The sequence below is a fragment of the Podarcis bocagei genome (assembly GCF_964188305.1).
Source record: "Podarcis bocagei genome assembly, chromosome: Z".
NCBI classification, from domain to species: Eukaryota; Metazoa; Chordata; class Lepidosauria; order Squamata; family Lacertidae; genus Podarcis; species Podarcis bocagei.
The window spans coordinates 50600293-50623475 of NC_138140.1; the positions used below are offsets into that span (position 1 = coordinate 50600293).

Below are 23183 nucleotides of genomic sequence, written 5' to 3' on the forward strand. Positions count from 1 at the left end.
TGTTTTGTTTTGTTTTTTTGTTCTTTCTTTTTGTTTTTTGATATATTGTAAGGTATTGTTTTGTTTTGTTTAAATTTCTATTGTTCTTTTTTTGTAACCCTCAAACCCTTAATAAATATCATTTAAAAAAACAACAACCCAACAACTGTTGACTATCAGAATACTTTTCCTCCCCATTGCCAGAAGGATGAATCTATTCAGCTGGTTCAGCAACTCAATGTAGCCCCATCCTCATTGGCATTTCACTACCCTGCAAAATGAAGGACTTTCCATCTAATTTATTGCAACAGGTCTCGTACCAAAGGTGGACATGAAGTCTCAGAAACCAAAAAAGCAGTTTAGAAAGATTCAGTCCGCCATCTTGGTTCGACATGAAAACCTATTCCTTGAGCTCAGGAACCATCATGAACAGTTTAGTTAGGATATCTTAAGAGGTCTCCAAACAGACAGTTTCCCAAAATACATAATAATAATAATAATAATAATAATAATAATAATAATAATAATAATAATAATAATTTATTATTTATACCCCACCCATCTGGCCAGGCCTCCCCAACCACTCTGGGTGGTTAGTATATTGTTAAGTTATTTCCCCCACACACACCTTTTGAACCCAAGCCCTCCCAAGGCACCTCATAAAAGAGAAAATTTAAGTTAAGACATGAATATAAATTTAGCTTAAGGCAGGTTTTTGTTTATTGAGCATTCATCCTGATACGCTCGCAAGGAGTTGGCATAGATGTTAGATTGTGTCCCGTCTTTATTGGGCCTTCATTCTTGTTTGTTTTCAGAGTGTTTACACATGCATCTTCCCATTAATCATCTATTCATTTCACACTTTTAAATGGATTTTCCTGTCAATAGCTGAACTGCAAAAAGCCTGTTTCCTTTTTTAAAGTGGATTTGATGTGCTCAGGCAATAGAGCATTCTAATTTATTTTAATTACACAAATCTAAATGCCTGTTGTATCCACTTGAATCCCTCCCACAAAATTCTGAAGGTTCCTTTAATAAATATCAGAATAAATCTATAAAATTTCAGTCGGCATTTTATGAAGAGAATTTGTCAATTTTATTTTATTTTATTGCTGCATTTTGACCTTTAAACTTGCTGTTGATTTCCATTTTTATTTACTACAGCTTTGTTCAGTTAAGATTTGTTTTGTTGCTATTTCTCGGCTGTTTTTTGTATTGTGGACTGCGCTTAGTTTTTTGATAAAGATACATTTTTTTAAAAAAAAGTAAGTAAATTTAATTATCATTGAATCACAAAAGTATAGAATTGGAAGAGATGTGGAGGCCATATAGTCTAACCCCCTGCAGTGCAGGAATTGCAGCTAAAGACTGCTGGATAGGACCTGGGAGGGTGTATGGGGTGTTAGGGGAGGGGTTGTACCTCTGGTGTGGGGCACATGGTGCTCCTTCTGGGGTGATTTATCCACCTTTGGTCCTCACCCTGCGCTCAGCTCTCATCTTGAGGCATTTCTGCAACAACCTGGGGCTCCTAGAAGGTGTCAGCAGGCGACTGCAACCACACCCCAGGAAACAGCTTTGACTGGCTGGCTAAACCAGGTGAGGGAAGCCAATGGGTCTCAAACCCTTGTTGAGTTAAGGACTTCCCCAGCATGCAGTGACGGGCTCCAGCAGATGGAGTGGATGAGACCAATAGTGGGTCCAACAGTTAAGAAGGCGGTTTCTGCACATGCTGGAGAGGGAAGTGAGGGGCAGGTGGGGCTCGTCCACCTGGGAAGGGAGCCCATCTAGGAGAAGGCAAACTCTGATCCTAAACCTCTGTTGCCTTGCAAGATATATTCAGGAGAAGAAAAGGCCATGGAGCAAATCCTACACAAATCCCTGAGATGGTTGGATGGTGACTTGTACACCTCCTCCCAGCAACCTCTGCAGCCAAGCTGGTACCAAATGTATGCTCTGCTTTACTTTGGACCTCATCAGCAAGCCTGAGAGGGGGGGGGTCTTGTTGTCTGGGCAGACCAGGACCTCCTTGCACACTGTCCAGGCACAGAGGTTTGACTTCATACTCCATTGTTTCTCGGGACAGACAGATGTCAACAACAAAGGGCCTTGGGAGACCTGGGTTCAAAACAAAACTTCACTCAGCCATGAAGCTCACTATATGTCAGCGTGAAAATTGCTATGGTTTTACTTTGGTGAATGATGTATGTGACCTGCAGTTCTCTGTCCACTTACAGAAGAGTAAGCTGCATTGAGCTCCCCTTTAAATGGACGGGGGGGGGGGAGAGCCACAGAGTGGTTGACTAATTATTGCAACAAGATTAAATCAAAAGGGAGGATCGGGACCTGGGCACTACCCACGTGGCCTCCTACGCATCACACCAAATCTAGGTTCCACCAGACTCCACTTATATATAGGGATACTTTGACTGAAGCGGCCCAGTGTGGTGTAGTTAGAGTGCTGAACTAGGAGAGACCAGATTCAAATCCCCACTTGGCCAGGAAGCTTGCAGGGTGACCTTGGGCCAGTCACCAACTCTCAGCCTAACTGACCCCGCAAGGTTGTTGTGAGGATAAAACCTTGTACACTGTGTTCAGTTCTTTGGAGGAAAGATGGGTTATAAATAAATAAAAGGACTTTTGAAACAAAGGAACCTGGCTCCAAGATAACTTGCTTTGAGAGAGAAAAATTGATTCCTATGTATTTTTCATCCCAGACTTTACAGTAGGAGGAACAGTAGCTGCTGTAGCCTTTGCCAACCTTGTGCCCTCCACATCCTTTTGATGACAACTCCCATCAGCCTCAGCAAAGATGGAATTAATGGGGGTTGTAGTCTGAAACATCTGGAGGGCATCAGGTTGGCAAAGGGTTTGGCAGTTAGCACAGTTGGCTAGAGCGTGGTGCTGATGACGCCGAGGTCGTGAGTTCGATCCTCTAGGATTTGAGGATGCGTCAGAAATGAAGAGTTGGCACTTTGGTTTCTGGCCTCCCTCCTCGTTACATTATGATGGCAGTAATAAAGGTTTTCTTATTTCCTGGATGAATCTAACAAAATGTGGACAATCCAGATATGCAGAATTAGCACCCTACAGGGCGTCAACAACATTGTCAGGTCAAAGTGGATACATTTACTGTAAATATGTTTTAAGCGGCAGCATATACTGGGAGGACGTGAGGTAACAAATGGCTTTGGCGAGTGATTAAAACTGTTGGAGTGAAGCGAAGTTCAAGGGTTTCATAGCCCAAAGTCTCTGGGTATTTGCATAGGCCTCCATTTGGATTCTATAAAGGCATATTTGCATGAATTGCTTTGGGGGAGGGGGGGTCCTGTACTGCCAATTCAAGACACCTAATTTGCTTTCCAGCCGATTACATTATACAGCATCATCCTGGGAGCTTGGAGAATTACTGCCATTCAGAGGACAAGGCTCTCAATAACTACTAGCCCAAATGGCTGTGTGGTGGTGGTGCTGCTGCTGTTTGCCTGCCCTGACGTCCCAGGGCAAGTCACAATACCACATTTAAAACTTGATGAATATTGTATAGTGAAAGTGCCAAGCACACCTCTCTAGGGGAGGATCTCCACAATTCTGGGGGCAGCAGAACTACCAATAGAACTACCATTGTCTGATCTTCACATCCAAGAAGGTCTTTAGGGAAGGAGGTGGTCTTTGAGGCCAAAGCCACATAAGGCTTTAAGCACAAATGTGAGCATCTTCAGTTGAGCCTTGGCAAGCAATGCAGCTGTTTTAAAATGAAGAACTAAGCGCAAGTCAGACCAGTAACCAGGCTGCTGCATTTGGAACCTGTTGAAGTTAATGTTGGATTCAGGAGGTCAGTTGCTGGGAATCACAGGTGGAAAGAGTGCTGTTGCGTTCAGATCCTGCTTGGGGGGGGGCTTCCTATGATGGGCATCTGACTGGCCACAGAGAGAAAAGGATGCTGGACTAGTCAGCCTATGGGCAGAGGTGTATCTTGCCTCATTTGCCTGAGGCAGTGTGCACTCTCTTTGCTGGGAATTTCAAGTGGGGAGAGCTGTTGTCGCACTCAGGTCCTGCATTCAGGCTTCCCATAAGGAGCATCTGGTTGGCCCCTGAGAGAACACCTAATCCAGCATCCTGTTCTCTCAGGGGTCAACCAGGTGCCTATTAAGGGAAGCCCGAATGCAGGATCCAGGCGCAACAACCACTCTCCTCACTTGCAGTTCCTAGCAACCAGCATTCAGGGAGCACACTGCCTTTAACAATGGAGGCAATTTACAGCTGTTGTGACTAGCATAGGAGCCAATTCCTAGGGGTCAAGAGGTCTTTGATATAAAATATAAAATATTTGATGTGGGCACCGCCCTAGACTTGATGGACATCATGTGATCAATTATGCAGGGCAGGGCTTACTTGGAAATCCCCCCCCCCAATATTTGATTCAAGATGGCACCCATGGTGACTAGTATCCATTCATAGCCCTATTCTGTCTCCAGAGCACTCCTCAGACCTTCAACAGTGCTAATGTTGCACAAAAAGAGCCTTGCTAGATCAGGCCCATTCTAGGGTTGCCATATTTCAAATTCCTGGCACCTGCAAAGTTGTTGCACTTTTTTTTTTTTTTTAGGAAGACCCCAAAATTGTTGAGTTTTGGGGGGGAAAGCCTCCCCCCAAAATAGTGATTTTAAGCTTCTGGAGCTGTTTCCACTGCTTTTTTCATCACGTTGCCATACATCTAGGTTTTCCCTGACATTTTGCTGATTCAGCCAAATTCCCCCCCGACATTATTTTTACACCTGAAGACCAGGACATGTCAGGAATTTTACTGACGTATGGGAAGCCGACCCATAGCCTGTCTAGTCCAGGAGCCCCTTTGGCCTGATCTGCTTGCATGGCTCTTCTTACATTCTTAGGACTTCTGCACTTCTGGCAGCTATCTAGGATGGGCTATGGATTGGACAAAGGGAGGCCCACAGCCTGCCCCCAGGGTCCTTCCACAGAGCAGCAGGTAAAAAGGTTTTTCTGTACAAGAGCCCTGAGGGAAATATGAATGTTATCAGGCTGTCATTCCTCTGGAGAGGCCATGTGGGAGGAGGGGCATTGTTCAAGCACAGAATGCATGGGGGGGAGCACCCCTATGGAGCCTGCAACTTCATTGAGGATTCACAAAGCATCACAAGCTGGCTGAGGTTTTCTGATCGCGGCTGTTTCTTCTCCCCATCGTTAGCTTCATTGCTGGGGACTGGATAAAGGGTTGTACTTTTGGCATTAAGGAGAGGCGTTTGGGGGGGAATCACTGTGATTTCATCGGCAGCGCCCTGTTGAGACAAAGCCTGCTGGAACCGGGGGGGGGGGGAGGGAGAATGAAATAAAATAAACCTCCCGCTCCTGAGTCATTGTTAACTTGGAGGGCTGATTCATCCCGTAACTGGGACAACCACCTCTTCTGCTGGGGAAAATAGAAAAGAAGAGAAAAAGAGATGACGTGTGGCAGCCAGTAGTCTCATGCTGGGCACCCACAGCTTCCATTGATGGCACGGAAGGAGAGACAAGCAGTCTCCAAATCTAGGAGGCATCCAACACTTTCTCAAACTGCACCTGACAGGAGCTTCATTGGGAAGCGGGCTTACTTTGGTGGGAGAAGAGGGAGCGTTGGTGTCAGGCTGGGGATACTGGATAATGCAGGTGTTCTGGCAGAAATGAAATCAGGAGCAGAATTCACTGATTTGCACTTGCTGTTCTTCTTTTCATTATAAAAGCAACTACACCTTTGTATATGTGTTTCCTTTGGACAGTGACTAAGGTCACATCCACTCTGTGCATTTAAACGAATGTAATACCACTTCAAAAAGCTGTGGCTCCCCCCAAAATAATTAAGGAGCTGTCCTTTGCTTAGAGTTGTTAGGTGGCTATTCTCCCTTGTCCCCTTCCCGAGATAATTGATAATTCCCACAGTGCCCTGGGGAAAGGGATTCTTTTTAAATAAATATTTATTAAAGTTTTCACAGTATTACATAATGAAAAATAAAAAATAAAAAAACAGTTAAAAATAATTCCATCTTTTCGTCACTTATCTTTCATTTACTTGTTTCCCGGACCTCCTCATACCTCCCTTTTTTGTATTCCAGTTCAATTTATTAGTTCAGCAATTCCTTTCCCTCCTTATTATCCTGAGCTTTAATCTTAATATATTGTAGCATTAAATTTTTACCTATTAAAAATCCAATTTTTCCATATTCTTTTATACCATTACAGCTAGAAACCACTTAACTTCAATCAAACATCATTCTAACATTCATTAATTTTGCAATATTTCTGTAAATAGTCTTAAAATTTCTTCCAATCTTCTTCCACCGACTCTTCTCCCTGGTCTCGGATTCTGCCAGTCATTTCTGCCAATTCCATGTAGTCCATCATTTTCATCTGCCATTCTTCCAGAGTGGGTAAGTCTTGTGTCTTCCAATACTTTGCAATAAGTATTCTTGCTGCTGTTGTAGCATACATAAAGAAAGTTCTGTCCTTCTTTAACCCGATTGGCTGACTATGCCCAGGAGAAAGGCCTCTGGTTTCTTCAAGAAGGTATATTTAAATACCTTTTTCAATTCATTATATATCATCTCCCAGAAAGCCTTAATCCTTGGGCACATCCACCAAAGGTGAAAGAATGTGCCTTCAGTTTCTTTACATTTCCAACATTTGTTATTGGGCAAATGGTAGATTTTTGCAAGCTTGACTGGGGTTATGTACCACCTGTATATCATTTTCATAATATTCTCTCTTAAGGCATTGCATGCCGTAAACTTCATACCTGTGGTCCATAACTGTTCCCAGTCAGCCATCATTATGTTATGTCCAACGTCTTGTGCCCATTTAATCATAGCAGATTTCACCGTTTCGTCCTCTGGGGAAAGGGATTGATTGTTAAACTTATCTGGAAACTGTAGCTCTGGGAGGGGAATAGGGGTCTCCTAACAACTCACCACACCCTTAGCAAACTACAGCTCCCAGAATTCTTTGGCTGTTTAAAGTGGTATCATAGTGCTTCAAAGTAACGGTATGAAGCTGGCTTTGGAGGAGGACAGTGTCTTATCTTCTAGCAAAGCCTGTGTATTTATTTATTTCAGTGGCATAGCAGAAGTTCCTGGTGGAAGGGACGAACAAGTGGGTTGCAACCAGGCTCTGTACTTAGGAACCAGCCTGGCAAATGAGTCCTTGGTGGACAGGGTGGTTAGGTGTCTGGTGCAGCAACTGGGAATTCTCCTCGGCTGAGATCAGGAAAGCAAGGGTAGCTTGCAAACAAGTCGTGCTGAAAGAGCCTTGGAGCATTCCCCTAAATGGCAATGTAGAATTTCAGGTGAAATAAGGGAGATACAAATCTCCAAAGGTAATTATTTTTAATTTCAGCTGATTAACTGTACTCCAAAGAGCTGGCAAGAGCCAAAGCACAGACCAGCCTAGGGAAAAGCTTAAAAGGACCTAGCCATTCTGCAGATAAATGCCTCATTTCTTTGCCCTGCCAAAAGCAAAATAATAATAAAATACATTTTTCTATCTTATTTTGATGCACAGTTCAATTTATGAACATAGCTTGTAAGAGAAAGGAGCAAAATCTGGAGCCAATACATTTTCTAACTTCAGTGCACCCACTGCACGGATTCTGGTAATTTTTCAGAGGGTTACTGCGAGTGGTTCAGCTTTGCTTATAAACTTTCAGTGTTCTTTCCAATGTTAGGCCTGCTCAGAAGAGACCTACTACACAGGTGGCTAACTTGGGTTCATTCATTCCAACAGGTCTACTTCAAGTAGCACTAGCATTGCACACCATAGTGTACTTGCACCAGAAGATGTATTCTAAGGGGTGGATGTGGCCCTCAACATATCTCCCTTTGGCCCTGGGAACTGTCTGGAATGTACCCTTGAACACTGATCATTTCTCTTGCTTGCCTGTATATAAGAATAGAGAAGGGCATGTGAGTGTGTGTATAAAGCAGCCCAGTACATAATTGTAAAAATTACACACATTGCTGTGCCCATGTCTGCCTATGGCCATGCCCACCACTGTCATGGGACTCAGAAAGTTGCCTATAAGGGAATGTTGCCCTTGGGCAGAGTAGGGTAAATAGTATTGTTGCATGCCACACCAATCTCCAAGCAGTGCAAGATTCCAGGTGTTCTGGGTTCTTACGTAGGTTTGTGTTTCCTTCGTGAATGAGGCTCAGCAGAGACTGTAGTGCCTTTAGGACAGGGGTCTGCAACCTTTAAGACAAAAAGAGCCACTTGGACCCGTTCCCGAAGGAAAAAAAACTGGGAGCCGCAAAACCATTGCGACATAGAAAATTAATCAGGGCCCCAGTGTACCATAAATCATAATCAGTGCCTGATGTATGTAATAATTAATAATGAGGGCCCAATGTCATCCTCGTCATTATAAAAAGAACTTTTTTGTCACTTTTTTATTATTTCTTTGTTTGACCCCTCAGAATTACTCCTCCTCATAGAAATAAATGTTAAATTAACAAGTTACCTTTTTGTGTGTGTGTTCTTCACTCCCCTTCAAAACAGTGACCAGTGTACATGCCCCCTTTCAATGCAGGGACCTGCGTACATGCCCCTTACAATGTAGTGACCAGCATACATGCCCCTTACAATGTAGTAGTGACCACCATACATGCCCCTTACAATGTAGTGGGCGGGAAGGTGACGTCGGGACGGTGCGTGACTAACGCACACACCGCCCCCATGCGACGTCACAGCCAGTACAACGCCCGCCACAGTGGGGAGCGTCGGGGCGCACAATGCGCCTCCTCCCCTCGCTAGTATCCGCCCCGGAGCCGCGGCAAAGGTGTAAAAGAGCCACATGCGGCTCCGGAGCCGCGGGTTGCAGACCCCTGCTTTAGGATATATTGCTTATATAAACTGGTAAAGGGACCCCTGACCCTTAGGTCCAGTCATGACCGACTCTGGGGTTGCGGCGCTCATCTCGCTTTACTGGCCGAGGGAGCCGGCGTACAGCTTCTGGGTCATGTGGCCAGCATGACTAAGCCGCTTCTGGCGAACCAGAGCAGCGCATGGAAACACCGTTTACCTTCCCGCCGGAGCGGTACCTATTTATCTACTGCTAGGTTGGCAGGAGCAGGGACCGAGCAACGGGAGCTCACCCCATTGCTGGGATTTGAACCGCCGACCTTCTGATTGGCAAGTCCTAGGCTCTGTGGTTTAACCCACAGCGCCACCCGCGTCCCAATTGCTTATATACCCCTATATATAATCTGAGTTTATGGTGGATAACAGCCCAGAAGGTCTTGCTTTTCCCATAGGCACAAGCAGGAATCAAGCATGGCTCTCTCTCTCTGGCTTCTGCCTGCTTTTAACTTCCTGCTCTCTCACACACTCAGCTCTGGCTATTGTCTTTCTCACTGCCATCCAGGTGAGGGGAGGGAGCCCGCCCACCCACACCCAGGTGTCTTCTGGCACAGAGCAGCTTCCTTTGTCAGACTAATGACCATGCTTAAGTGGTAACAATGACCGTTGTCTGACTAATTCAACAAATGAATCATCAGTTAGATTTTAAACCTTTGCTGGATTCAGGAACACAGGAATTACAAGGGACTCAGGCATCATGCAAGCTAACCTTCCAAACTCACAGCAATATTCTAACTGGGGACTGACTTCCTGTTATGCGGGTTGTGGGTGCAGCAAGAGGAGGAGGAAGCAAGCTAGCACCACCAGGCAACTGAACATACCATACCATGCAGCATAGGAATCTCTTTATAGCCACCTACATCAGGTGTTTATGGGCCCTGGAACTGCGCAGTAGAAGGAGGAGGCCAGTGCTCTGGATGTGGGCTTTCTGGGTGTGTCTGGTGGTCCCACTACAGAAAACAGGACACTGAGATAATGGGACCCTTGATGGGATGTAGAAGAGCTCTTTTCATGACAGGAAGGAAGAGCAGGTGAGATAGACCTGAGAGCAGCATGTTCAGATGTCTTTAGACATGATGGAAACTCCTTTGGAAATATCTTTGTGCCTTTCAAACATCTTCCAAGAAGCACCCCTGGGGAATCGGTCTCTTAGGCTAGCATTGTTTTTTAAACTTTTTTTTTTTAGATTTTTGAGTAATGTACAGTGGGAAAACGTCACAGGAAGATCAGAGAATTATGGCACAAAAATGGTAGTTAAGAGGGGAATTATTTTGCTGCAATTCTACATGCGTGTACAAAATCCTTTCATGTAGGACTGTTTCTGGACTTCTTGCTTAACAGAAGAAGCTGGCATTGTCTTGATAAGCTTATGGACTTCACAATCTCAATTTTATTTCTACCACACCATTGAACATACTAGGCCTTTCACTCATTAGGCTAACTCTCCCCCATTCCTGTCTCTGCCTGGGATATGTGGTGTGTGTGTGTGTGTGTGTGTGTGTGTGTGTGTGTGTGTGTGTGTGTTTCATTATTGAGTCATACATGGGATGCATCTCTGGCTTCTGCTGAAATATTTTCCCCTCTCCTGCTACAGAAATAATTCTCATTTGCTTCACAAACTATAACCCCACACTGTGTTTCTTCATCATCAAAATGACAATGCACTATCTACTAACTTTCGTTTTTTAAAACAACAACAACAATATTTTTATTGATTTTCCATTTTTAACAATTTTATAACATCATAACACTTTTTATAAAATCTTTTGCTTTGCCGACCTCTCAACTTCCCTCCACCCATCTTCTGGTTTTCTTATAACACATTATTATCTCCACACATTTATAACATCTCAGTTCTATAGATATCTTAACTTATTAACCAACCTTAATCACAAATAGAATCTTTCTTCTTTTAAACGTTATGGTTTTTATCTCAGTCCTGCTAGTGTCTCTATATGTGTACAATTCCTGCTAGTGTCTCTATATGTGTACAATGATTCTCAATGTATTGTATAAATTTACTCCACTCTCTCTGGAACGCTTGGTCGCTCTGGTTTTGAATTTTCCCGGTCAGCTTTGCCAGTTCACATAGTCCATCATCTTCATCTGCCATTCTTCAACCATTGGTAACTCCTGCTGTTTTCATTTTTGGCCTGTTAAGGTTCTAGCTGCCGTTGTGGCATATATAAACAGTTTTTGATCTACTTTTGATATTTCCACTCCTATCATTCCCAGCAAGAACGCTTCTGGTTTTTTTGGGAAGGTGTACCTAAACATTTTTTAAAATTCATTGTAAATACTTCCCCAAAATACTTTAACTTTATCACAGGTCCACCACATATGATAAAAATCTCCTTCTTTAACATTACATTTCCAACAATTCTTATTTCTCATTTTTGCTAATTTAGTTGGTGTCAAGTACTATCTATACATCATTTTCATTATATTTTCTTTCAATGCCATACATGCGCTGAATTTCATTCCGACATTCCATAATTTTGACCAGTTTTCAAATTGAATATTGTGCCCAATATCCTTTGCCTATTTTATCATTACTTCCTTAACCTCTTCCTCTTTTGTATACCATTCCAAAAGTAAATTATACATTTTTGATAATATTTTTGTTTTACCTTCCAACAGATCGGTTTTTAGCTTCAATCTAAAGTCTCAGAGCCATTCTTACTTTTATTTTTTTTAAATATATCATTTATTTGATGATATTGCAACCAACCTGTTAACTTATCACTCGTTTCATCATATGGCTTCATTTTTAACTCATTATCCATTTCTGTTAGCAACTCCCCATATGTAGGCCAATTACCTTTTATGTTTAATCTTTTAGCTGATATTGCTTCTACTGGTGATATCCAACATGGTGTTTTCCGCTCTAATAGATCTTTGTATCTTGTCCATACCTCATAAAGTGGCTTTCTTATAGTGTAGTTCAAAAAACCTCTATGAACTTTAACTTTGTCATACTGTAGATATGCATGCCACCCAAATCTGTTGCCACAACCTTCTAAATCCAATACATCTGTATTTTCTAATTTCATCCAATCCCTTAGCCAGGTCAGGCAGGACACTTCATAGTATATCTTTAAGTCTGGCAATAAGAATCCACCCCTTTCTTTTTTATCCTGTCTGCTAACTTTCAGCTGTCCACATTACCACCACCTCCCTGACAAAATGTGAGTCACTTTAGGCAAAAAAAATGGTAGGGGAAAAAATGCCTAGTGGACAGGCATGCTCAGCTTGGACAGTCCAGAAACCTCCTTGCTTGTTTCATTTTTTTCTGCCATTCTGGTTCATGGAGTGTCACTTTGGTGCCTGTTGACCTGCCGTGTCTTTGTGTCTTGTTGCAGTCAGTGTGATCAACGCCCTCAGAACAATTGCCTTGCCATGTAACAATGGGGTGACAAAACAGCCAATTCCTGCTGCTTGCAGGAGCTCCTCTCATTTCCTAAATAGTTTATCACCTTTGCCTTTTGTGGATAAGTGTCCCCCCACCACACACACAAACCCCAAGCTAAAGATTCTCAAACTGCCCATATGGGAACATAGGTGCCAACTCCTAGTAGCCGTGGTCACTCTGCCCCCCCTACAATATTTGAGAGGCCAGGGACCCCAAAGTGAATAGGCATTGCCATTCAAATGGGATGTGTAGACCACACCATGTGATTGATTAGCAGGGCTTACCTGCCCCCCCCCCATATTTTATTCAAGTTGGCACCCCGTATGGGAGTGTTTGGGCTGTTTATTCAAAACAGTCCTTCAGGATTCAGTTTTCTTCCAAAGCAAGGCAGCCTGTAGGGGCTCGAGTGGTTGATTTGATTTGGGAGGAGGTCTGAGGGTGGCAAGTTTAGTAGACTGGTATTTGCTGCAATCCTGAGACATATGGGGAATTTTTGACCAGGGATCCCAACTACCTCATCCCACAGTGGACCATATTGCAGGGTTCCTATAAGCGCTCTCTCTCTCTCTCTCGCTCTCTCTCTCAGCATAGCCTGCCAGCTTGCAACTATAACAGTGAACTGCAGGGGTGGTTGCAAACCATATCGGTCTAACATTCAACACAGGGACTTTCTGCCACTATGGATTCCATAATCTTGTACTTAGAGGTATACTCTGACTGAACATGGAGGGTCCTTCTAGCTATCATGGCATATTGGAGGAGTTTGTGCGGGTGGAATGAAAGAAAGGTATTATGGGCATGGCATGGCGGGTACGAGGGAGGAACTTGTAGACCCCCACTTTCTCAGGGCACAGGAGAGCTGACTTATACCACTGGTGCATCTGCCTCAGTATTGGCAACATTTAAATCACTCCTCACTAGCCAAATCCAGCACTTGGGCCTCATCCACACTTCTGCTTGTACCATGTTTTCTAGGCATGAGTCCACTGTTTACCTCGGAATCATAACAAGCATCAACTGAGTTTACTGTGGACTGACATTTGTTCTGATTCAACTGTAAAAAGTGGGATTTCCTGGGGAAAGTGGGGGGGGGGTCAAATGAAAAGCCCATTGGACCCCTTCATAGAAAGTATAGAACTAGTGGAACAAAACAGGGACCAAACAGAAGCGTGGAAGAGTTACAAGCAAAAGCCTGGTGCTCCACTGACCTGCCTGCAGCCTGGCTGCACTTTTAAATGTTCAAAAATCAAGAATACTAAAATAAGGTTTTGCAAAGAAGGGAAGACCCAAGTTAGAGCAGCAACTTCCATCTCTGATGCTATCTTTTGTGATTCACTCTCAGCTGCAACCTCAGGTAACACCTACACACCAGGGATACATCACAACATTTTGTTGCAGGGGCCCTGCTTGCTCTGAACTAATTGCCAGAGTTCTGCCACATATTAAACCCAAAATGAATTGAAAAGTCATTAGGCTGGATATTAGTGAAAGGAAGGGGAGGCTTACGGTCCAGGGAGGATGAAACAGAAGCTAAGAATTCACAGCTAGCAGAGGCAATGTATGCATAATTCATGCTTTTATTACAAGAGACGTTAATATTTGTTCCTTTAATTTACTGAGTTCAGCCTGTTCTACTGAGTTAAGTACAGGGCATTGTACTGAAGGTCAAGTGAGATGCTGGCATTTGATACCCTGGCATTAAAACTTCTCTTCCACTATTGTAACGAGGGTGGTTTTTTTGGAGCATATTGACCTGTGAGAAGTACCAATTAAAGTCTGGGAAGTTAGCTTCCCCATGGCAACACCCTGATATCTGTCTCTTGCAATGACAAAGGGGGCTTCAAGGCTGACATAATAGCAAAGATGAAAGTCCTGAGTTTAGGGAGTGGGTTGGGAGGTCTGATCCAGGCAGTGCTCAGCCTATCTTCCTATATGCATAAAAAGGTGTCATCATGCTCTGCAGTTTGTGTGGCCCCCAAGAGACAGCCATGCCAACTGTAGCATGCGCAATAGCCAAATGGCCCAAGCAAATTGTTTAATGAAGGGAGGGGGAAGCGCTGTGAAGCACCTTCTGCTTTCCATTAAGCACACCTGCAGCAAAGTTTAATGCAAGGGGGGCCCCTTCCCACAGCTGTTTAGCAAACCGCTCTTAGAAGTGCTTCACCCTCTTTCAAAATGGGGTGGTTGGGGTGATAGACAAGGGGGTTGAGGAAGGAGGGGAGGGGTTTTGCGAGACAGGTAAGTGAGTGAGTGACTGGGTGCAATGGACTGGTTGGATGCAGAGGAATTGTGGGAGGCACCAGTTGAGGAACCCCCAAGGGAAGAAGGCTCAGAACCAAGGGATTTGTAGTGGGGTGTTGGTAAGTGGTCAGCAGGAGAAGAGGGAGAAGACTGGGAGGAGGAGGTGTTAGAAGCCAAAGAGGTAACAGGGTTTGGTGAGCAGGGAGAGTCTGTGCCAGATTGAAGTCCAGAATCAGAGGCAGAAGCTGAAGCAGGAGAGCAGGAGGTCCAAAGGCAGGGATGAGTCAGGCTGGTACAGAGTCATGGGTATCTCCCCCTCCTGCTGCAAAAAGATCCCCTCCCCACTTGTCTCCCAAAACCAGAAGAGGCATGAAAAGGGCGGAGGAGAGGTTGGCGGCATGCAGGCTTGATCTCTGATTGCTTGAAAAAGGCCCTGGAGAGGAGAGGACTTAGACAGCTGTGAGATGGAAGGGACCTTTAGCAACTGCTTCATGGGGACAAGACTTCTTGGTGATGATTGCTGTGCTCATTAGACGCAACCCTCCTGTGTTGATTGTGGTTTTGCTAATAAAGAGTTAACTCCAACTTACAAGGTGTGATTTACTGCTGGCTTCCTCTTGTGAGTGGGTGGGGAGTAAGGGATAAAGGGAGGGTGTTTGGTTAGGTGTGGGAGAAGGGCAAAGGGATAAACATGATTGATGAGCAGAGCAAGCAGGGGTGGTGGCCCCTAGTACAAAAAATATTGTTATGAGTTGTGAGTTGCAAGCAGAGTTGCATTTGGGATACCAGTTGTGGGATAATGTGAGCTAGAGAAAATAGTTGCTGTCTGTAAAACACAGCAAGCTGAAGGGAGGCCGAGTCATGGCTAGTGTGTTTTTGCATACATGGCTGCTGTGTCTATGTGAGAAGCAAGACCCTCTTGGGGTGTGAATGTTGTGAACTCCGCCATCATAGACTCTGGTTGTTTATACATGTACCGGTAAATCATATATAATAAAGACACAATCTCTGCTCTGCCTCATTTCCAAAGGAAACATGAACCCCTTATAGGTGCATGGACCCTTGGAATCTCACACTACTCAGAGATTGGTGTGACAGATAGCAATGTACAATTTTGTTCAGTGTGGTGTAGTGTCCAACCAGGGTTTGAATCCCCACACAGTCATGAAGCTCACTAGGTGACCCCTCTGCCTAACCTACCTCACAGGGTTGTTGTGGGGATTAAATGAGAAGCGGGAGAACCACATGCACTACCTTGAGCTCCTTGGAGGGAAAAAATGCTGGGACATAAACACAATGAATGAATGAATGAATGAATAATAAATAATATACCACAAGGTGAAGAATTGCTGTTCAGAAAGATGAATTTCATAAGGTTTGAATGTAGATTGTGCGCTATGCATGTGAACTTAGTCGACATGTGCGGAACATATGCATTTTCTACATTTCTTAAAATGCACTCTTTGTGAATTTTCTTAGTGCAGAATAGGTGATGGGAAGTGCTTTGTTGTTGTTTTTACAAAGAAAAAAACCCCTCAGCAATCACCACCTTGAGTCTTAATTCTCGTTCCATCTTTCACATGGACTGCAAGCAATACAGAAGGCGACAGGAACAAACTGTGTGGGAGATCACGAACATTCAGCATCCGGGTACCTGGTATGTGAAGAGAGAGAGCTGTCACCCACATAAAATGCTCTGAAAGCTATTTAGCGTGCTGGATTTTGAACAGGGGAAACACTGCTGTGTGGGTTTCTCTCCCCCCCCGCCCCCCATTAATGGGAAGTGTTTCCATTCCTGTTTTGTCTTCAAAAAGCTCTTTCTTTATCTGCTCCCCCTCCCATCTTTTTACTCTCTTTCTCCAGTAAACATGGCTGTTTCACTTTCACAGCCCTCACAAGAATATATCTGGCAGGTCTGAACAGCAGCTCTGTAATTGAGCCTTAATAAACCCTCATCAATGTATTTCAGTTCCCTTGGAGTTTTTACTACTTCAATAGATCCCCTTCTGCTCTGACGGCATTGTCCTGCAACTTTCAGCTGGAACTAATAATGACTTCTCTACCTGGCTTCCTCCTCCTTAGTAAGTGTCTGGCTGTGCCAGGTTTGGGAAGAATTATTATTCTTTCCTTCCACTGCATACCTGGAAATAGGGGGGTGGGGTTAATTGTTTATAGTTGCTGCTCAGATGCTGCCATTGATTAGGGCTCTGGCTTTCTGCAGCCAGGCCACCCCTCTGGCTCTAATTATGTGTTTGCTTCTGACTGCGGACAAGTGAAACGACATAGAGAGGGTGATGGATTGGGAGAGAACTGAATGGGCATCTTTTGTGTAGCATTGTGGACTACCTGGGCCAGTTACACATACACAGGTTGCAGCAAGTGCCTTGAAAGCAACTTCCTTGCCCTTCTCTGGAAGGGCTGAGCTCTTTTTTAAACACAGCACTGCAGCTGAACTCTTCCTTTTGAACACAGCAATGGCCAAAAGCAGGATGAATTAAACCATGGCTAAAATTGTGTCACCTGTGTCTGCAACTAAAGTCTTTCTGGCAACAATGTCCACAGCTGGAGGCAGTAATGCTTCTGAATACCAGTTGCTGGAAACCACAGGAAAGGAGAATGCTCTAGTGCTCTGGTCTTGTCTGGGGCCTTTCCTGAGGCCTCTGGTTGGCCACTCTGAAAACATGCTGCTGGGCTGGATGAGCCATATGACGACAGGAGACCCCCCCCCCATACCCTCTTTCACCATACCATGTATAATTTATATAGCATATAATCCAATCATGTGTCCCTCTGACCCATCTTTAGAGGGGGAAAACCTTTTAGTTTAGGGGGGTAATGGTTGTTGTGTCTTTTAAGGAAATAACATGCAATACACCCAAAGTCTAGTTTTTCTTTCTTTTCTTGGTTTGCTTATTTTGCATGACTTCCAACACAGCTCTCTCAAATTAGACTTACAGTTGAAGTATATTAGCCAAAATTCAGTCCCCAGGACAGCATGTGTCTGGACCCCTTGCTTTTATTTATAGTTCTCCTGCTTCGTGCCAAGATGTGTTTAATGGCCCTGAACAGTTCCATTTAGGGCAGTGGCCTATTTTTGGCCTTCCTTTTCAAAATTGGCTTGGGAGATCTGCCTGCCATAGGTAGAATTCCAGAGGGGTGGCAGGCATGTTCAGTCTGCTGCTGTAGAAACAGCAGAAGGTCTTGGAAGACCAGTGGGTTCATTTTGGCGGAAGGTTTCCTGGGCCAGATAGAGCTCTTGACATGAGTAAAACCAGAGAGGTCCTCTTCAAATTACGCATGGCTCCTCGGCTAACCTGCAGAAGTTGTGTGCTGAACATAGCTCCTCAGCCAAGGATGGAGACCCATCAGAAGCATGATAGACCTTTTGATCACTGCCTTCCTAGGACTGCAAAAAGGAGGAGGTGGGATCGCTGAGTATCAGCTAGGAGATGTGGCTTGTGGGCTGCATCCGGCTTGGTAGGATGGAATGCTCATGTGTGATCCAGCCCGGGCTCTGCTCTGATTGCTGCAAAAATGAGGGTGCCTCTGTCTTTCCTTTGCAGAATGCTGACCTTGAGTATGAGTTGGATGTTCTTTCAAAGATCCCGTTGCCTCTTGCCCATTGGTCCTCTCAAGCCACGGAGTCCTGCCTTCACGGTATCCCGGAAGAACTCCACTGTGGCTTCTACAAGCTTTCATCCACTATGGAAGGCCAAGTACCTTGGAGGCCCTGGTGCCATGAGATCCAGTTATTGCCTTGGACCTTATTTCCAATGAAAAAGGGATTAACACTGAGGGGCTGTTAAGGAGAGGGGGCAATTACTGGCATGAATGATGAGTGCCACTAATGGGGCTGGGGTTCTTGTTGGCCTTACAACAGTGTCAGTCCCACTAGACTTTAGCCCACACAGTGGCCTGATGTCCGGGCCACTGAGCCACAATTTGACTCTGAATCAGACTTCACCAACGTCCGATCCTCTGAATGTCTCTGAGGGGGCAGCAGCCCCTCGGAAGTCCATCGGGGACAAGAACTGGCCTGCCCTCCTCATCCTGATCATTATCCTACTGACTATTGGAGGGAACATTCTGGTCATCATGGCAGTCTCCTTGGAGAAGAAGCTCCAAAATGCCACCAACTACTTCCTGATGTCCTTGGCAGTGGCGGACATGTTGGTGGGCATCCTTGTCATGCCAGTTTCCCTCATCACCATTCTTTACGGTAAGTCACTGCCTTTGTTCAAGTTGAAGCCAGATGGAGTGGGAGGACATAGCCCTTAACTGGACAGCAGGTGGGTTTTTAAAGCCTTTTCTGATTCCTCTGATTTCTGCAGGTAAAGACCTGCTCTGTGCAGGCAGCAATGGTTATTCCTCCTTCACAGAAGCCCTGATGAAGTTCTTAACTGAAGCACATTGAGCCTAATAAATTAGAGCAGGAGTAGCCAATTTGGGTGTGTGAGGTGTTAGGGGAGGGGTAGTGCCTTTGGTGGGGGACACATTGTGCTCCTTCTGGGTTAGTTTGTCCACCTTTTGTCCCACCCTGCTCTCACCTGGGGCTCCCAGAAGCTATGAGCATGTGACAGCAGCTACACCCCAGGAAGGGCTTTGACTGCTGGCTAAACCAGTTGAGGGGAGCCAGTGGGTCTCAAACCCTCTGTGAGTTAGGGAATTCCCTTGCATGCCAAGACAGGCTCTGGAAGATTGAGTGGATGAGACCACTAATGGGTCCAACAATCAAGAAAGTGGTTTCTGCATGTACTGTAAAGGGAAGTGAGGGGCAGATGGTGCTCATCAGCTTGGAAAGGTACCTCATCTAAGAGAAGGAGAACTCTGATCCTAAATTTCCACTGGCTTGTGGGAAATCTTCAGGAGAAGAAAGGGCTCAGGAGTAAACCCTACACAAATCCAGAGTGGAGTCCCTAAGAGGGTTGGATGGGGCCTTGTATGCCTCCTTCTGGGAACTCCTGCAGCCAAGTGGGTGTCAAATGTCTTGCTCTGCTTTTCTTTGGACCACCTCAGCGAGAGCAAGAGAGGGGTCTTGTCATCTGGGCAGCCCAGGATCTTCACACACACTGTCCAGGCTTGCACCCTGGGGAGGTCACTTTGGTGCTGCTGACACAACAGTTTGACTTCACCCTTGGAGGTGCACTCCATTGTTTCTTGAGACAAATGGATGCTAACAAGCCAATGTGGTTCCCTTAAAGTGATGTTGGAGTACATCCTTGACCATTGTCCTTCTTGCTGGGGATAATGGGAGTTGCAGTACAGCAGCATCTCAAGGGCTAAGGGGGAGTCACTCCTTCATTTCTTCTCTAGGTGGGCTGCAGGAGGTGTTAATTACATGTGACGCTGGGCTGCAGGTAAAAGTTGCTCCTCAGTGTGGAAGCTCCCTGTAGCTAGGAATCCAGCCCATCAAAGAGAAAGCCTTTAACTCATTATTTTACTTGCAAGGAAAGGTAGTTTGGGCTGGTTTTCTTAACCTAGGTGAACATTCCTGAATGTGATCACTGCTGGATCAGGCCAATGCTCCATCTAGTCCAGCATCCTTTTCTCAACGTGGCCAACCAGAAGCCCATGAGCATGACTTGAGTGCAACAGCACTCTCCCCTCTTGTGATTCCAAGTATAATGCCTCTGGCAGCGGGGTAAAACGGCCATCAGGGCTAGAGTCTGAAGTGCACTCTGCCACCCCAGGACTTTCCTCTGCATGAGTCAACTCAGACCACACCTCTTGGGTAGCATCCTGGCCCAATACCTCTGAGGCTGACTGACTATTGGCTGGCGACTATTGGGGCTAGGAGGGTGGAAGACAATGAGACCAACTGCAAGTGAAGCCAGAGCAAAATGACAGGCAAGAGCCACCCACTGACCAGCTGTAAGTAAGGAGGCAGGTGGGGCAGGCTAAGATGGGTGGGGCAGTACCCCCTTTGCCTTAAAAGAGCAGCCTCCAATGGGAGGGCCTTGACATCTTGCTATGAACCAAATGGAAAGTGCACAAGGAAGCAGGGTGGGGAGGAGAGTGGTTTGAATGTCCCTAGAGACATAGAATGTCTTGAGAGGTGGAATATATATATATATATATATATATATATATATATATATATATATATATATATATATATAAAATTTAACTGAGTTATGTCAGGATTTGTGGGTAGGGGGAGTATTTCTGCTATAAATCACACTTTGCTTTCTTTAGCATTTCTTCTGATTGGTGCTGCCCTCTAGCATTCCTCAGAATTACAGCAGACTGTTGATGTCACTGCTGTGGTCTTAGAATCCTGGAAGGTGTGCTGTCCCTCAGGGGGGCAGGCAATAGCTTCCTGGCAGAATACACTGCTTTATGTGTGTCTGGTCCCTGATTCAATTCCCACCCAGCACTCCCAGCATAAAGGCTCTTCAACAGCAGAACCATAGAAAGTTCCCCGCCTTTTCTGGGCACAGCTCTACAGGTTCTCAAGTAGAGTGGACATTACTGGAGGAGATGGGCCAAGGGTTTGGTTAAATATAAGGAAGCTTTGTATCTGTGCGTTGATGCCTTCAGGTAGTTCAGTTGGCCCTGGTCACAGGGTTGGCATCAAGATAGGCATGGAAATACAACAGGAAATGGAATGTGAATATACAGAATTGGACATGAACTAAAGGATATATAATAAGAAAATAATTATGGAATATTATCCCAGTATGTGATCACAGTGGAGAGATTTTAAAATGGACATGGAGGGAAGAATTTACTATCATTCAGTGTGGAGTTACAGTGGTGGGAATTAATGGAGGTAAAGTTAATATTAAAGGGAAAATATGGTTGACATTTACCAATAATAACAACAATTTGGGAACCCGTCTTGGACTTCTAATGGGAAAAAGAAATGAATGATTCTAAAACACCTTGACTTAAAAGAAATATTGCTTAATAGGAAGTGGAGAAGATGGGTGTTAGCATGGACTGAATGTCTTACATAATCCTTTTTTGTTTAATATAACTAGCAAATAGAAAATTGGAAGGACTTTTTGGTAGCTTTCTCTAATGTTTCTTTTGTCTTTTTATTTTCTTTCTCTTCTCTTCTCTTCTCTTCTCTTTTCTCATTTTCCCTTTCATTCTTTTTTGTTTGTTTGCTTGTTTTCTTTCTCTGAAGTCCATGTCTGTAGGCTTTATTAAGGTCCAGAGTATATATTCATGGGGATGGTAAAAGGGTGATGAAGGACCCTGGGTAAGAGATATGGAAATGTCGGTCTCCAAGTGAGAGCTGGGAGGAGTTACTATCTTCTGTAGGTGGGGAGGGCTAAGAATTACTTTTAAGGGAGGACTCTGTATCCTACTTGCATTTTTTGTAGCAGCTATTTTATTGTATTATGAAGACTTCAATAAAAAAAAACCTCATCATTCACAAAGGATGATGAGGGTTCTATTCAAGATAGGCATCCCTGAGCACTTGCCAAAGCCCACAGTGTCGTCCAAGGAGACCACCATCAACCCCCCAAGCCTCCTTGCTGTGCCATCACTGCCTGTTCACATGCCCTCTTCTAAGCAAGCAAGCAAGCAGGAACATGGGTGAGGAGAGAGCAGCAGCCTTCACTTATTTTGCATTCTCCTTCTGCCCAATTCTGCAGATTCATCTCAGGAAACAGGCCATGGGGTGCCAGCAGGGAGGAGATGAGCGCACTGAAGAGGGCCTCCTACTGAGGGCATTGTGTTTAGGAGCTCTCTACAACCTAGGGCCAAGTGGGTGCTAGAGGTTCCTAGGGAAGGCAGGCAATGTTGAGGCAGAGAGAGCATGCAACTTGGACAGCTCCCAGAGAAAGTGCCCAGGACCTTGGACAGCTCCAAGGAGCCCTGCTCAGGCTATTGTAGCCAACCAAAGCCTTGGGTATGCTGGATGGAAGAGTTGGCTGGCCCTGGCCTTGATTCATTGCTTTTGCCTTCTTTACTAAGATTGACACATCTTCTGAGCCAGAGCATGGTGGTAGGGCTGTGTTCTCCAGGGTTTGAGTACAATTATGGTGGTCATCTCTCTGAGGAAATAGCTGGACCTCATCTGAATCTCCCTGCTGTGCAGTGCAAAGTTCCTGGACCATGGGTCACAACACCAGCACAGTCCAGTTAATGAGCCTGCTCTGCTCTGGCCATGAACTCTCACACTCCAGGACTCATTGTGAAATTCTTTCCCTCCTTAGCTAACCTCATTTGGCAGGGTGCCACATGGAGCGATCTCACTCTGATCTGCACACTGCCAAGCTCTTGGTGGAATGCAGCCTCCCAACCCCTTTTGGCCAGCATCCAAAGCACCACACAAACTTGGTTCCCACTCACCCTGCAGAACACTGAGCATGCATTTCTATAAGCACTACACCCCACCCCACACACACACCAATGCACCCTGGTGCTGTGCTTTGAAATTTGGGGAGGTGGTGATGTTTAAAAAGTCAGCTTTTGACATGGTCTGGACATTTACTGTTCCAATGAAATAAGTCCTCCACCCCCCACCCCAAAAACCCCAGGCTGCCGCTTTGCAAGGGGTGGGAGGTGTACTTGCCTACTGTGGCTCTTAGGATCCCAGCAGCTGCTGGAACAACCCACGCTTCTCCCTAGGGAGAGCACAGCAGGCTTAAGGAGCCTGGATACTGCTTTATGATCCCTATTGTTCCCAAGAATG

The 23183-nt window shown here is 45.0% G+C and overlaps 1 protein-coding gene across 13 annotated transcripts in view; it reads left to right on the top strand.

The window, feature by feature from the left end:
- HTR2C (5-hydroxytryptamine receptor 2C) overlaps nt 1-23183 on the top strand; it is a 270325-nt gene that overhangs the window by 215450 nt on the left and 31692 nt on the right. For 2 of the 13 annotated variants that reach the window (XM_081180495.1, XM_081180499.1), the window contains 2 exons: nt 16126-16614; nt 18097-18752. In XM_081180495.1, coding sequence (XP_081036621.1) covers nt 18365-18752 — 388 coding nt within the window. In that variant the 5' untranslated portion in view covers nt 16126-16614; nt 18097-18364. Of the gene's footprint in view, nt 1-16012; nt 16615-18096; nt 18753-23183 lie in introns of all 13 variants that reach the window. The other 11 variants (XM_081180492.1, XM_081180494.1, XM_081180502.1 and 8 more) reach the window with 8 other exon arrangements.